General features: G+C 40.6%; 1 protein-coding gene across 1 annotated transcript in view; it reads left to right on the top strand.

Annotated features, from left to right (window-relative positions):
• Positions 1-2,403, top strand: part of LOC126457276 (circadian clock-controlled protein daywake-like) — an 80,490-nt gene extending 78,087 nt beyond the window's left edge. The window contains exon 6 of the mRNA XM_050093439.1: positions 222-2,403. Coding sequence (XP_049949396.1) covers positions 222-391 — 170 coding nt within the window. The 3' untranslated portion in view covers positions 392-2,403. The remainder of the gene's footprint in view (positions 1-221) is intronic.
• The last annotated feature ends 14,136 nt before the right edge of the window (positions 2,404-16,539 follow it).

The raw sequence follows: 16,539 nt of genomic DNA, 5'->3' as shown, positions 1-16,539 counted from the left end.
CTTGTCAACGTCTGTCTACCGTGGGCTCTCTGCAACATAGTACTCGTGTACATTACAACGATCGTCTTGTGATACCAGTGGTCATAAACAAAAACTGTATAGCAATTAAGTATTTGGCACTGTACATGGACAGTAGTGGTTATCTATAATTCTCCTTTGCATCCCCTATCTCAGCTGCATGCAGTTATGAAATGAATCTCTATTATATGTTTCTGTTTCAGAGGAGAGCACCAACAAATACCTGAATGACAACTGGGAGGTGGCATTCGACTCGCTGAAGCCAGTGCTCACAGAAACTATTGAAGACTTGCTGACAAGTATTCTGGGTCGTTTGCTGGACAAGGTGCCAGTAGAGTACTTCGTTGGAGACATCTCGTCTGTTTCATCTTAATACTCAAATAACGAGACAAGACCTGTATCGCTTAATCGCACCAACAGCAACTAAAGGATGACTTGCCTGTCATGGCAAATTATATCAAAAACATTAGCAAATTCGCACAAAATTTGAATATTTGTAAAAGGATTGAAGAAACGAGAAATGTCTTAATAATGTGCAGAAGAAAATGTCTGTATAGTCCATTCCATTCAACACAGTTTTTCTACATCTATTAGGCCTCCTTCAGTCTTTCTATTAATATAACAGTATATAAAATGCGATACGATGCCATAAAGTAAGAAAGCAGACCAATTTCACGGGAAAATTTATTGAGGCTTAAAAAAATTATATACAGCCATAATAATAAGTACGCTAACAATCTGAAGCCTGTCTTCCTATGAAGAACTTTGCCATTATTGTACTGTAGCAAGTGACTTAGCAAGCCTAGTTCCTAAAATGAAATGGAAGCAAATAGAATCATTGTCACAATGACATCTAGATTATATAATTTATAATGTACTTCTTTTCTTTTTTATATTCTTTTGAGTGTTTTTTATTCTGTTGCTGTTTTTAAACCCATACAAATGTGAAGTCTAAATTAAATTTCATTAAAATGCGAGAAAAAATAAAGTTAGTTGTCTTTACCAATATTTATACAGAAAAATATTCTATTCCTCTATGACTTTGAGTTTGCATTTCTTACAGAGTGCCAATAAAATAACTTGGATATAACACTATCTCAAAGTTTTTCATTTATGAGGTAGAATATTTGCAATATTTTTAGTCTGTATATGTTGTCCATATCATAATTCACCTCAGATTAAGACTGTTTTGAAGACAGTTGACAATTCAATAATTTTAACAAACATTACACATAAGGCACCCTTTAGTATAATAGGTACTCAACTAAAGTGTGATTGGAATTTCTCATATTGAGAAACTGAAAGGAGCAATCTATATTTACTAGAAAAAAATTTTCATAGCTGAGATTGCATAAATAATTTTTTAGTATTGATGACCAGTTTTGACTGCTGGAACTCTCATTTTCTGATCTTCCAAAAATTTTTGGTCATAAATTGTATTGCACTATACATCTATCACACTTGTCATCTAGTCACATTCTGTTGTCACTATGGTGGAGAAAATAAAGCACATTATCCATAGGTTTGTCACAATTAAAACCATATATGGAGGAAAAGTACCTTGTGCAAACGAGCAAGTCACATGTAGCACTCCACTGATGCTTGTTGGTTGTTCAAGTGCACAATATAGACCAAAAATGCACATTTGTACAAATTATTACATTTACATGACATGTTATATACATCATGGATACTCCTCAGCCGAAGTAATGGTGCAAATGCAAATTCTCCACAGTAATGGCTACTTGGCATAAGTGTTACATGCATAATAGAAAATGATATATACCCAAAAAAATATTTAAGATCAGATGATGACAGTTTCAACTGTCAAAATTGGTTCTCAATAATAAAAATTAATTGATGCTATCTCAGTTATTAAAAGTTTTTCATAGTTAGATTTTTAAAATTATTTGTAGAAATGTGTATGTATGCAAAAATGTTTGCTTCCCTTCCATGCACTAAGGGTAAAACAATGAACTTATCATCACAGATTACGAAATAAAGTACAGATTACATAAACATCTTTTACTGTAAATCACTCTAAGATTCAAAGTGATAGGCTATTCATATAATGTGGCATATGATTTACAAAAATAATTGCTTCATAATGTATTTATATATGTAGCATTTATAATTTCAATTGTAATAGTTTCAGAACAATCCTATCAAACCTTTACTCACATAATTCAGCGTGAAATACGATGATAACATCTGTTTTTATATTTGAGACTTCTGAGTCTTAGATTGTTGAAACACTTTGCAACATTTGTGTGTCATTTGCTCTAGTCTATTGCATCCTCATATTTTCTAGTTACTGTTTGTGCTGCCAACATTTTCAGTTCATTTCTTTTCCAAATTTGTACTGTAATAAACTTCTAAATTTTCTATAGATGTTTTTATTTTTTGTTGTTAGTTTCGATTTATATTATACTTTATTAACAAGTGGTATTTAACTGTATTGATGTTATTTCCAATTTTTCATTTTTGTATATTTGATTGGAACAAATATTTCCCATTTTACACACATATAATCCTTTTAGATTTTTGACATATATATTCAGCTTCATTGTCATTTGAAACTGATAAAATTTACCTAAAAGCACAAAAAACTGGTCACACCACAACTCACTTTGAAAGTGTACTACATGTCTTGAAGAAAACTACAGGACATTGTTTTCACATATTTAACGAAAGCTGTATGAAATTGTTTATTTCTGATGCAAGATTTTTCTTATTGACTTGTTTACTCTATTTTGTTTTTGTTCCAAGATGAAAGAGTTTGAAGTTTTTTATGCCATTGTGATTTAGTTGATAGCACTACAATGTTCTCAAATACATATTATCTGTGTCTGATATCAATTCAAACATTACTCTATTATATTTTTTTCATCTCTCTTTTTTCATTTCTCTTTTCATGAAAAAAAAATTATGAAGTAATGTTTGAATTAGTATCAGACATAGATAACATGTGTTTGAGAACATTACTGTAGTGATAGCATGTGTGTGTGAGAATTCAAGTTTCATATACAGGGTGATCCATCTGAAGTTTCAGATGAGATTATCTCGAAAACTATACATCGGGTAAAACTAGTGGCTAAAACAAGTTCGTAAGCTCAAAGTGGGACATCAAATGATAGTACACGTGATCTCTAGCCCCCGCCCCCTTGGGTGGGGCCGGGGGCAACTTTTAAATCTTAAATGGAAACACCAATTTTTTATTGCAGATTCGGATTCTCCATAAAAAATTAATCAAGTTTTGTCTGAAACATGTTTTTAAACCATTGACAGATGGTGTTGAAATCGAGAAAAAAGTAAATTTGGGGATGAATTCTTATTTATTTAGAATTTTCCGAGAAAGACGCATCAAATCGATAAAAAATGTGCACCGATTCTTTAGGTACGCCAAATAAAGCTATCTTTAAAACAAAATGTACTGTATCCTACTTTTAGCGTTACCCTGGAACAACGACATGGAGGTAGTAGAATGATGTTCGCATGGGATGCTTCATTAGTGTCAGTCCTCTTGCCTTTCACAATTTGAGGGGCTTAATTAATGAAATTAGCCACGAAGAAATTGTTCAAAATGATCCCCGTTTGCTTCAATGCATAAAGTCAATCGTCTGCGAAAGTTGCCCACAGTTTTGAGCAGTACATCCCGTGATATGGCTGCACGCGCTCTTCGAATGCGTTGCTCCATATAGTTTCTGGTTGTGGGCTGTCTTTCACAAACAATATTTTTTAAATAACCCCACAAGAAAAAATCAAGAGATGTTACGTCTGGTGAACGTGGAGGCCACTCAATTGGTCCGCCGCGTCCTATCCACCGACCAGGGTATCATAAATTTAAAACACTCCGCACATTTTTAGCATACTGGGGAGCTGCTACATCCTGCTGGAACCACATTCGTTGACTAATTTCTAAATCAACATCTTCCATTAGCTCCAACAAATCATCGCGGAGAAGTTGTAAATAAGATTCCCCAGTAACATTTCGGTCAAAAAAATACGGTCCTATGAAGTAACCGTTTAAAATTCTACACCAGACCATTAACGACCATTTGTGTTGATTGTCAACAGTGGATTGACAGGGGACCAATAACGACAATCATGAGAATTTAATTCGCCATTGTTTTTGAATGTGGCTTCATCGGTGAACATAACGTATCTAAAAAAATCATTGTCACCTCTTATCATTTCCAAGGCCCATTGACAGAAATGCACGCGTATTTGCATATCTTTCGGCGTTAATGCCTGTGTCAGTGTGATATGATATGCATGATATTTATGTGCCTTCAAAATCCTCAAAACAGTTGATTTCGGTATTCCATTTTGTCTCTGAATCGCACGACTACTGATTTCGGGATCCAGTTGAACACAGGCGAGAACGGTAAGGGTACGGGCGTCATTTTCATTGTATTCGCGGTGACGAGGTGGACGTTGAGTGCAATTTCGAATAATTTTTTCGCTTTGATGTCGTCTGTTTGGGAAACGATCCGCGTACAATTTCTCAGCTGCAGAGTAATTGTTATGGTATTCACCTAAAATTAACATCATACAACAATTTCTCTAGAAGGATAGGGAGCCATGTTTCGCTAAAGAATAATTTACTTTCGTCAGTTGATGTTTACGGTTCACAATCTGAAAGTGAAGTGACGTCCGATCGCATTGCACCGCCCTCTTACCGGTTGGAATGCAGTGTCCTCTCGCGTAAATCTGCCTATTTTTGTAATGAGCTCATTCGCCTGGCAAAAATTAGTCTGAAATTCGGTTGTATTGAGTTTATTTTGTATGAATATCTCCTAACATGTGGAGTAGCTATTAAGTGGATCTATTTTAAATATATTGTTCTCCAATTATTTGCTTACTATTTTTTATCCTGTTAATCAAATATTTCGTCGAATTTCATACATTTTGGAAAAAATGAACAAAGTACCTGAATTAATTTGAACCATAGAAAAAAAACTGACTTTTCATTTCTGTACAACAGCGCACATTTAACAGAAGTTTCCATTCTGTACCTCAGCTTTGCAACTTCAGTTTCACGTAGTTTTGCTTATTTTGGATTGAGTGCGATATACGCGTCTGTTTCCAGTGTTCTACTTCCATCTTGTACCAGCTGCATCTAAAATGAAACTACTCTAAATATACACTACTGGCCATTAAAATTGCTACACCAAGAAAAAATACAGATGATAAACGGGTATTCATTGGACAAATATATTATACTAGAACTGACATTTGATTACATTTTCACGCAGTTTGGGTGCATAGATCCTGAGAAAACAGTACCCAGAACAACCAAGTCTGGCCGTAATAACGGCCTCGATACGCCTGGGCATTGAGTGAAACAGAGCTAGGATGGCGTGTAAAGGTGCAACTACCCATGCAGCTTCAACACGATACCACAGTTCATCAAGAGTAGTGACTGGAGTATTGTAACGAGCCAGTTGTTCAGCCACCATTGACCAGACGTTTTCAATTGGTGAGCAGGGCAGCAGTCGAACATTTTCTGTATCCAGAAAGGTCGGTACAGGACCTGTAACGTACGGTCGTGCATTATCCTACTGAAATGTAGGGTTTCGCAGGGATCGAATGAAGGGTAGAGCCACGGGTCCTAACACATCTGAAATGTAACGTCCACTGTTCAAAGTGCCGTCAATGCGAACAAGAGGTGACCGAGACGTGTAACCAATGGCACCCCATATCATCACGCCGAGTGATGCGCCCGTATGGCGATGACGAATACACGCTTCCAATGTGCGTTCACCACGATGTCGCCAAACACGGATGCGACCATCATGATGCTGTAAACAGAACCTGGATTCATCCGAAGAAATGACGTTTTGCCATTCGTGCACCCAGGTTCGTCGTTGAGTACACCATCGCAGGCGCTCCTGTCTGTGATGCAGCGTCAAGGGTAACCACAGCCATGGTCTCCGAGCTGATAGTCCGTGCTGCTGCAAACGTCGTCGAACCGTTCGTGCAGATGGTTGTGGTCTTGCAAACGTCCCCATCTGTTGACTCAGGGATCGAGACGTGGCTGCACGATCCGTTACACCCATGCGGATAAGATGCCTGTCATCTCGGCTGCTAGTGATACGAGGCCGTTGGGATCCAGCACGGCTTTCCGTATTGCCCTCCTGAACTCACCGATTCCATATTCTGCTAACAGTCATTGGATCTCGACCAACGCGAGCAGCAGTGTCGCGATATGATAAACCGCAATCGCGATAGCTAGAATCCGACCTTTATCAAAGTCGGAAACGTGATGGTACGCATTTCTTCTCCTTACACGAGGCATCACAACAACGTTTCACCAGGCAACGCCGGTCAACTGCTGTTTGTGTATGAGAAATCGGTTGGAAACTTTCGTCATGTCAGCACGTTGTAGGTGTCGCCACCGGCGCCAACCTTGTGTGAATGCTCTGAAAAGCTAATCATTTGCATATCACAGCATCTTCTTCCTGTCGGTTAAATTTCGCTTCTGTAGCACGTCTACTTCACGGTGTAGCAATTTTAATGGCCAGTAGTGTATTTTGCATCCTTCGTGGTTTCACAGAAATAGTGGAACTATTAGATTGCAGTGAATCCATTTGTAACCTTTTACAATATCTCATAAGGTTCCTTTCCGGACCTTCCAGCTGTAGATACAAGGAGGGAGTAGTCTGGATTTGAACTTTATTGTTGAGAGAAAATAACTGGGGATGGAGAGAGGGATGAGAATACCATCGTCGTCCGTCTCGTTTTGTACATGTTAAAAAAGTGTTAAGTCAACAAAATCACAAGAGCACAATCTAAACCTAAAGCCTCCCAAATCGTAGCGCTTACCACAACGCCATTACACTTATCTGTCATCGTGAAAGAAAGAGCTCTTTTAGCAGCAGTCAACGCACTCTCATACTACGTGGCTCTTAGGTCCCACACTGGCCTACCAGTAAGACAGATGGGTCACAGCACGACTCCTGCTGGAGGATACTTCTGCCATCTGCACAGCAGGATGAGGCAACTAAAACCGGCCAAACCAGGTACACGAGAAAGAGGTGCGGTTTTCGCTAAGATGTAGCTGACAACGTACAGAGTTGCGACGTTCGTAACTAATTTTTCCAGCTTATAGCTGCCTAACTATGGCAACGACATGTTCTTCATTTTTTGAATGGATCTATATACTTTTTAATGGCTTGCTCTTGACTTTCACAATCTATACGACAGTTGAAAAAATGGATAAAGTTTTCGTTTATGACGAATGTCAAAAATCTGTGAAAGCAGCGGAGCGGTTATATGCCGAGAGGTGGATAACCTGATCACGTCGAATTCTTACGATCTGTCTTTGCTAATATTGCCGTAGTCAATGTAAAAACTGCTTCCTAATGCTTCGTCTCCAACTGCGGGAGACATCGTTCGAGGTAAAACGGCTAGATGCCTTCTCGGTTTCTCTCATCTGTATTAATCGAGAGAAACAGTTTACTATGGAGACAGAGGGCAATGGTCCATTTTCTTTCCTGGCTGTATCTGTAGTTAAACGAATGGACGGGATTCTGGGCCATAGGGGACAACGAAAGGGCACACACACTGATCGATATCTCCACAAGGAATCAAATCATCATTCTGGACAAAAAAGAGGTGTCTTTACAATATTGGTGGACAGAGTTGGTATATTTGCAGGATGAATTACATCACTTATGTTCGGCATCCAAGAAAAATGGATATACACTATGTGATCAAAAGTATGCGGACACCCACAAAACCATACGTTTTTCATGTTACGTGCATTGTGCTGCCACCTACTGCCAGGTACACCATATCAGCGACCTCAGTCGTCATTAGACTTCGCCGGCCGATGTGACCGTGCGGTTCTAGGCCCTTCAGTCTGGCACCGCGTGACCGCTACAGTCGCAGTTTCGAATCCTGCCTAGGGCATGGATGTGTGTGATGTCCTTAGGTTAATTAGGTTTAACTAGTTCTAAGTTCTAGGGGACTGATGACCACAGATGTTAAGTCCCATAGTGCTCAGAGCCATTTGAACCATTTTGAATCATTAGACGTCGTGAGAGAGTACAATGGGGCGCTCCGCGGAACTCATGGACTTCGAACGTGGTCAGGTGACTGGGTGTCACTCGTGTCATACGCCAGTACGCGAGGTTTCCACACTCCTAAACATCCCAAGCTCCACTGTTCTTATGTGATAGTGAAGTGGAAACGTGAAGGGACACGTACAGCACAAAAGCGTACAGGCCGACCTCGTCTGTTGACTGACAGAGACCGCCAACAGTTGAAGAGGGTCGTAATGTGTAACAGGCAGACATATATCCAGACCATCACAAGGAATTCCAAACTGCATCACGATCCACTGCAAGTTCTATGGCAGTTAGGCGGAAAGTGAGAAAACTTGGATTTCTTGGTCGAGCGGCTGCTCATAAGCCAAACATCACGCCGGTAAATGCCAAACGACGGCTCGCTTGTTGTAACGAGCGTAAACATTGGACGATTGAACAGTGGAAAAATGTTGTGTGGAGTACACAATGTGGCGATCCGTTTGGGGGATGGGGAGGGGGTGGGGGGGTATGGCGAATGCCCAGTGAATGTCATCTGCCAGCACCTTCTTGCTTCCCACTGTCGATGAGCAATTGGTGGATGGCGATTGCATTTTTGAACACAATTGAGCACCTGTTCATAGTGCACGGCCTGTGGCGGAGTGGTTACACGACAATAACATCCCTGTAATGGACTGGTCTGCTGCACAGAGTCCTGATCTGAATCTTATAGAACACCTTTGGGATGATTTGGAACGCCGACTCCGTGCCAGGCCTCACCGACCGACATCGACGTCGATACCTGTCCTCAGTGAAGAATGGGCTGCCATTCCGCAGGAAACCTCCCAGCACCTGACTGTACGTATGCCTGCGATAGTGGAAAATGTCATCAAAGCTAAGGGCGGGCCAACACCATATTGAATTCCACCGTTACCGATGAAGGGAGCCACGAACTTGTAAGTTATTTTCAGCTAGGTGTCCGGATACTTTTGATCACATAGTGTACAAGTAAGGCGATTGATCCAGCACTTCATAAAAAAAGAGAACAAGTAGGAAATACTGAGTAAGAATAGCCGCCATTTGGAAAATTTCTTCTCCGGTTGATTAATAAAATTACGGATCGTATTGGGAAAGTTTTGGCCAAGTATGTGGTCGAAAAGATCTTCAGGTCCACCAAGAAAATTAATGCACATTTAAGAACGGCAAAAGATGCAAGCCACTCCCTAGAAACACTTGGGGTATTTAAAATTCCGTGTACTTGCGAACTAGTGTATATCAGTAGTATAAAAGAAATGTCAAAAGCCACATAGCCGAGTACAAAAGAAACTGTCGTCTAGGACATCCCGAAATAGGGGCCGGAGCAGAGCATATTTTTCGATATGGGAACTACGAAATAAAATTCAGTGAGACGAGCGTTTTAGCAAGGACGTCGCTTTGTCACGCACGCGTGTCTATAGATGCACTAGAGATTCATAAACGCCATAGTAATTTTAATAGAAAAGAGGGTTTGAAGTTAGATAAAATACAGATGTCGACTTTGCACCAACTGAGTGACAACTGATTGCTTTTAAGCGAGAATGATGACGCCATCCCTAGGTAGTCACAGAGTCGCCATCACATTACGCTGTTGTGGTGCACTCTATGCCCCCGGTAGATGCGAGAGCCCCTTAGGCCTTAGTGGCAGTAGACGTTTTACCTCCGAATATGTCTCCCGCAGTTGGAGACGAAAGGTTGCGAAGCAATTTTATACACCGACCAAGGCTTCTCAGCCTGGAAGTTTTAACTGAACGCTGCCATTGACGTTATTTGGCCCGGAAAGTTAACTGATTGGATTCTACTGTAAGGCTTTCCATGTGGCAGTCTAATTTTGCACGGTCCGTCATCCACACAGTATTAAGAAAAGTACCTTATGTTACCACAGTTTGATATTCTGAAGGGAATACTCCAGTATGAAACCCAATTTTACGTGATATCCATCAGAGAAAACGTTTCTTTGTATCACACACCAAGTGGCGTATCAAGTCCTACAGGGGTCCCACATTCAACATAAATTCACTTTTAAGTACTCACTATCACTCCTCCCCCTCTGATTTAGAAATCACTTACTGAGCATTGCCAGACACACTGAAACAAGAATACAAAATTGGACAGTACTGTTCCAGCCACTGGGTCGCTGTTATTTGCTGGCTCTGATTATAAGTTACACGAAACCATCCCTAAAATTACCACACGCAACAATATTTTCAAATACACTTTTGTATTGCAATACAGCCTGATATCTCCACCTGAAATAAATCATAATTTACAAACGCTTTATGCCCTTTCTCGCCATGAGTGGGAGCATGGTCTCACACAAGGTTTCACACGAAAATGAACTTGAAATAAACACCCGTAATTATTTCACTCACGCATTTTTTTATTTCCTCTATTAAGTAAGATCCTAAAGCTGAAAGTGAAATATCTCTACCAGACGGTACACTTAAGGAGAAACGAGCAGTCTCCTTGACCTTCACAGCGTGAATTACAACCGCGTCTGCTTACCATCGGTTTAGCCGCCCGAATGCCAGAAGCGTGGCTAACGGTTACTGACTTTCTGCACCCCGGAAGTCGACAATCCCGGCTTTCTTCCAAATAACTGTTTTTCTTGTCAACTTAAATGGGCCTTCTGACGTTCAGTATTTATTGACAATACTAGTTTGTCAAACCGTCGCCATCACCGACCTAACACTATCAATAACATTGACAAAAATTTTCAGGTGACTACTTTACAAGGTTAATATGTTGAACAAACTAAAGAATGCGTTGTTGCAGGTATATTAGTTGTAACTTGCAAGCAGCAGAAAACAACGAAAATGAGCGAATAGGTCGGAGAACGGTTAAGGAAAAAGGAGTGACTAGGCACACGTTAATTTACTGACTCAGATCAGAACCACGGACCAGAAAAGTTTCATAAGTTGGTGTAGGATGAGACCTGTATCGTACAAATTATTAATATTGATCCGAAATAAAACAGGGAATGAAAATACATTAATGAAAGAGGCAGTTGCAGTCGCCAAGAGGTTAGGAGTAGCTTCGAGATTTCTGGCTTTGAGCAAATCATTCTAATACTCGAGGTTTAGTTTTGTAAGACTAGCAAGCCCATTTAACAAAATTCTGTAGAAACCTGTGAAGCAATTATACCTGCCAGGCAGGGACAGCTTCAAGCAATTAACGTAAAACAATTTTCTTACGCTTCGTAAAAATTCGGTGAAATTAAAATTCAGTTCGCAGATATCTCACTAGTCATTGCAGATATGTGATATATTTTCAAATTAATACAGAAAGCGCTTCATAAAGCATCCTCCGTTACAATCCTAAAGTGATCTGTATATTGACTACGCTTGCGTATGCCTATTATAATTGTTTTGCATTAAAACACTACTTAAAAATTGAATTTGATGTATCATATGCATAATAGCGATTGTAAAACGTAACCAGCGCACACTAACGCCTTGTGGCTGGTTCATGAAGCTCTGTCAGCATACGAATCGAGAATATTGTGAAATCGCTAATATTTAACTTCTAACATTCAGTATATTTGACAATACTGAAAATATTTTGAGGGCCATCAGTACTGTTCGTCAATACTCCTAGTACTCACAATAGGTCATTACACACCCTCACACGGTAAATATATTGACTAGTTAACAATATTATTGAATGCATGAGGCCACCTTAATCCACTGCTACCTGACCGGCAGCTAGCGTCCCATTGTATCTGTCGCCTTCTTTGGAGCAGCGTTCCACTCGCTTTTGGTGCACCCCGTTTTGGTACATTTGTATAGCAGACGTTATAGCCTACCACCACCGATGACTACGCAATGCAAAGCATCCCAAACATTCATGCGCCACAGAGGACATGGTTACAACGGGTACTAAAAAGCAAAATGAAGCTGATTACTCATAATACAAAATAATTAAATAAACAACAAGCTCTTCCTTCCTCGTGTTTATTTACGTTTTGAAACCGACGGAATTTGTCAGGACACGAAGTAAATGCCACATGAGATAATGAGGAAGACCAACCGTGGTTCACTCAAGGTGCTTTTTGAGACACAGTATATATATTACTTCCAAAATACGAATTTCACGTGCAATTTTTCGAAAGTTAAAACGTGATAAGAGCATTTAGGTTAATCATGTGATTCACTGTTCAGTTCTTTTGTAGAATAAATTTCTTTTGTTGAAAGTGATTCGTGCGAATTAAGTTAACTACACTTATACATAACGACACTAAATGAAGAATGCAAAACACATATTTTTTTCTTCGCTTTTACTTACAAACCAGTCAAAGTTACACAAAACAATACTTGGTATTTATTACACTTCCACAATTATGTGGTCCCAAAGCAGTCTGCATTTTTAAGTAATTTTCTTTCTAATTTTGCATAGTTTTCAAAACTCTCTTTTTCTACCAGTTGATTGCATTACTGGCTTCAATGGAGATTCTTCTTCATCATTTTCAGTTGCGAAACTGTCTCTAGATTATTATGGACAGACGATCTATATCTGGCTCCTCGAGGAAATTCGAGACACAAGTATTATAATGCAAAAACAGTCGGCGAGTTCCTGTGCATCAGAGTCCTTGCGTTTAGCGAGAAAAATGTCAAATAACCGACGATTTCAAATAACCGACAAATTCAAATGACCGACACGCCGGATATAGGCATTGTGATTTGCGTCAGGGAAAAATTTTCAACCTGATCGAAAAATTTGTTCGATGTTTATCATATTTATGATGGTTCTCATGATGATACAGAGTATTTTTGTCACCCAATTCCAAATCTTACCGGTTTTCTCGTTGACATATATGTGTGTTAGATTCGTTGCAACACTACACACTACGCATTAATTTGAATCAGTTTGATTTTAAATTTATTAGCAAGAGCTGGGTAAGAGGCAATGCAATGCTTACGATACTGTGTTGTTCAGAAGTGCGATGCAAAGTTCCTTCCGACAGGCGTGCATGTCCGAAGAAACAGGCACTGCGGCGACTACAGACGTTACGAGATCCACGAAATGCATTAGCATTTACGAATGTAGACAACCATCAATCGTATAACGGAATGAAGACAGTGAAAATTTGTGCCGAACCGGGACACGAACGCGGATTTCCAGCTTATTACGAGCTGTCGTCTTAAGATTAGGCTACCCGAGCACGTTTTATGGCCAGACCCAAACTTCCATATTTGATCAACCAGATGTCATTATGTATATTCCCGTACGGGGGAGATACTTTATTTGGAACTCGCATGCCTGGAGTGCAGGTTGTAGACAGATGGTTGACAATAAGTGGCAGTTTGGGCTAGTCGTAGGTCGTGCTCGCATGTCTTGATGGTAAGGCTACGGCTCACGATTGGCGGGAAATCCGGCTTCGAGTCCCGGTCCGGCACAAATTTTCATTGTAGTCATTCCATTATACAGCTGTTAGTTGTCCATATTCGCAGATGCGAATACATTTCACGTAACGTAATACTCTAATCGTTATTTTATTTTATAAACTTAGTAACTTTTACTCAACACGGCTTTAAGTCATCTAGGGATCATATGAACAGGACATCAAAGCGAAACGCGTAAAACTGTGAGGTTTATACAGTAAAAAAGCGATCAAGACAGAGTATTACATGGTCTAGATACTGTGTCTCTCCAGACCTTTTCTTGTTCGATCCCGAGTCGTTAAAATCCCCTACCATCTATTGTCGCTAGATGGCACTAAAAGGTAGTTTAGAACAGGTCTGAAGGTTCTCAAGAGGAGCCATAATGACAGAGTACGATCAGGGCGAGTGGAAAACTCCGAGTTCCGTTCGTGCCAACACCAGACGATGTCTTCTTACAAATACGCTGGCTGCCAGACACCAAACGTTTTATTGGCTTTTCAGTGTCACCAACAGCCGAATCAAGACCGTTTGAAACTAACGGTGTAGGAAAAAACTGCTAATCCTTTATTAGTAGATGATAGCCCACAGCTACCATGCTGCACGTTTCATGAAATTGGCAAAAACCTGTGTATAAAGGTTTCACATCCACTTGGGATGCACAAATGGAAACAGCTGTAGCTTTCAGTTCACGAAGTATCAAAAACTGCGCTAACACACGAGTTCACAAATCTGTACCCCTATAGAGAGCATAAGACACTAAATTCCAGAGGGACACATTTCCTGGGACCTAAGAGAGAATAGGGTTGTTGTCGAATGTCATCGACAAAATTTAGAGGTAATTCCCAAAGACAACAACCCTTAAGAGCTGTCGACGGATGCAGCATAAGGTATGATCTGAATCGCTAGTGGTCATTGGCACTGGCTAAGATGGAAGAGTGAAGTATGCATCACTTGAACGTTTGACTGCCGTCAAAGGTCGCGTGATACTTCTGTCAGCCATCCTCAAGTCTCTCACTCCTGCATAACATGTACACTTGTTTACTTCTTAACGAAATATATGAAGAACCCAGAGACATGTTTGTCCATCAACGTAACTTCGTAGACGTATACCATAGATGGGTATGTGAATGATTAGAGTTGCAATTCTCTGTGAGAGGTAGAACGGTAGAACCGCCACCAGAGTGCGTTAGTGTTGCTCGAATTTAATGTTGTTACCAGGAATTGTAGGGTACATAAGGATGGCGTGGACAGCGTCAGATGTTGAGTGATCACTATTAAGAACATGTAGATGCCGCGTATTGGTGTGACACAACGTTTTAAGCACCTGGAGAGAGATTGAAACGGGGCATTATCATGGGTCTCCATTTGGCCAGTAGATCGAATCGTACAGTATCCAGATATATCAGGCATTCGAACGTGACAGTGGGCCAATAGTCGAGTGCATCAGATTGTGACGGCTGGCATACTGGTTATCAAGGTTGTAGTCGACCATGTCTGACCACCATAAGGGAGGATCGCCATATTGTGAACCAAGAACATAGTACACATCTGTGCCATGTATCCAAGAACAAGTCTGGGCTCCCTGCAACATTCTGTGTCATCATAAACCATTCGCAGGAGGCAAGCAACCAGACAAGAGAAGTGCTGTCCGACACTTAGGCTGCCACTAATATTACAACACAAATGGTTGTGACTGTAATGGTGACCTGACGAGGAAGCACGGACTGCTGATGAATGGCCTCATATCGTCTTCAGTGATGAGTCCTGCTTCTGCACGACTCAGCGAGTATGACGGCGACCTGAGGAGAGGTTCCATTCTTCCATTTTTTGGAGCAACAAAGTGGTGCTACTCCCCACGTCATGATGAGGGGAGCCATCGGGTATATCTTCTGATCACAGCTCGTAATGAGTGAGGGAACTCTGATGGTACAATAGTTCATCACAGACATCCTGCTTCTTCATGTATTATGTCACATACTACAATATCGTTGTGCCACTTTTCATCAGGACAGTGCTCGTTCACACGCGGCAAGTGGCTCTATGAAATGCCTACGTAATGTTGGATATTCCCGTGACTAACAAGATCCCCACATCTGTGTCCAGTAGAACATGTGTAGCACCTGGTCGGACATCAATTCACTCCCAGTGCCAGTATGCAGGATATCAAGCACAACTTACAACAGTTGATGTCAAGCACGGCTCAGCAAAGGATACAATGGCTTTATGAGACCCTTCCAACGGATTCAGTGTATGCATCCAATCCAGAGAGTGTGCAATGCCATACTGATAAATGGGTTTTCCGTAACTTTGACTCGATTCTGCAATCGTTGCAACGATGTCCTGTAGCCCCTCAACCGTGAAGTTTCATTTCGTGTTCTCCTGTCCATGTGGGTGCTTCTTTTTTTCAGTCAGTGTACAATTGTGCACAATGTAACGTAGTGATTGTGCTATTCTCTTGTAGATGCAATAGATCTGTGCATTCATGTGGCAAGTATGAGAATCAAACATAACCAGTGACAACTTTGGTATCAGACACACAACAGTGCTTAGGCAGTAGAAGAAATTAGCACATGCAAATCTCTGATGAGACTCCATTTGATCATTCAGAAAGCTGTGCTCTTTCCATTCATCATAGAAAACCAACTGGAAGCCGCCAAAACACACATCATCAAACAACTTTATGCTCTGAAAGTAAATTTCGCAGGCTGCTTTCAATTGGCAACAAAAATCAGTTGGACAGGCACTCCAAATTTCCATAAACGCTCAGTTAGGGTGAGCTGATGCAAATTAAGGTTCCGATCCACTTCCATGCTTGTACATGTAGCGAGTACCACTTCGACCAATGACTGCGTACGATGCAGAGGCAGTTTAACTGAGGACAGCATTTCATTAAAGGCTGCGATTCATACAGGATCCAAATTCATATGTAAAGTTTCCCACCTTTTCCATCACATTCAGTCAATGGCAGTGCCATAAAATGCATACTAAGTGAGGTAGAAAGTATGTGTGGTGGACACTGATGTGACTGGCTGATGCTCTCTTGCACCACGGGTGATGTGGAAACTGGCCTCAGA

This window comes from Schistocerca serialis, chromosome 2 (genome assembly GCF_023864345.2).
Source record: "Schistocerca serialis cubense isolate TAMUIC-IGC-003099 chromosome 2, iqSchSeri2.2, whole genome shotgun sequence".
NCBI lineage: Eukaryota > Metazoa > Arthropoda > Insecta > Orthoptera > Acrididae > Schistocerca > Schistocerca serialis.
This window is presented reverse-complemented; position numbering and strand designations above follow the sequence as displayed.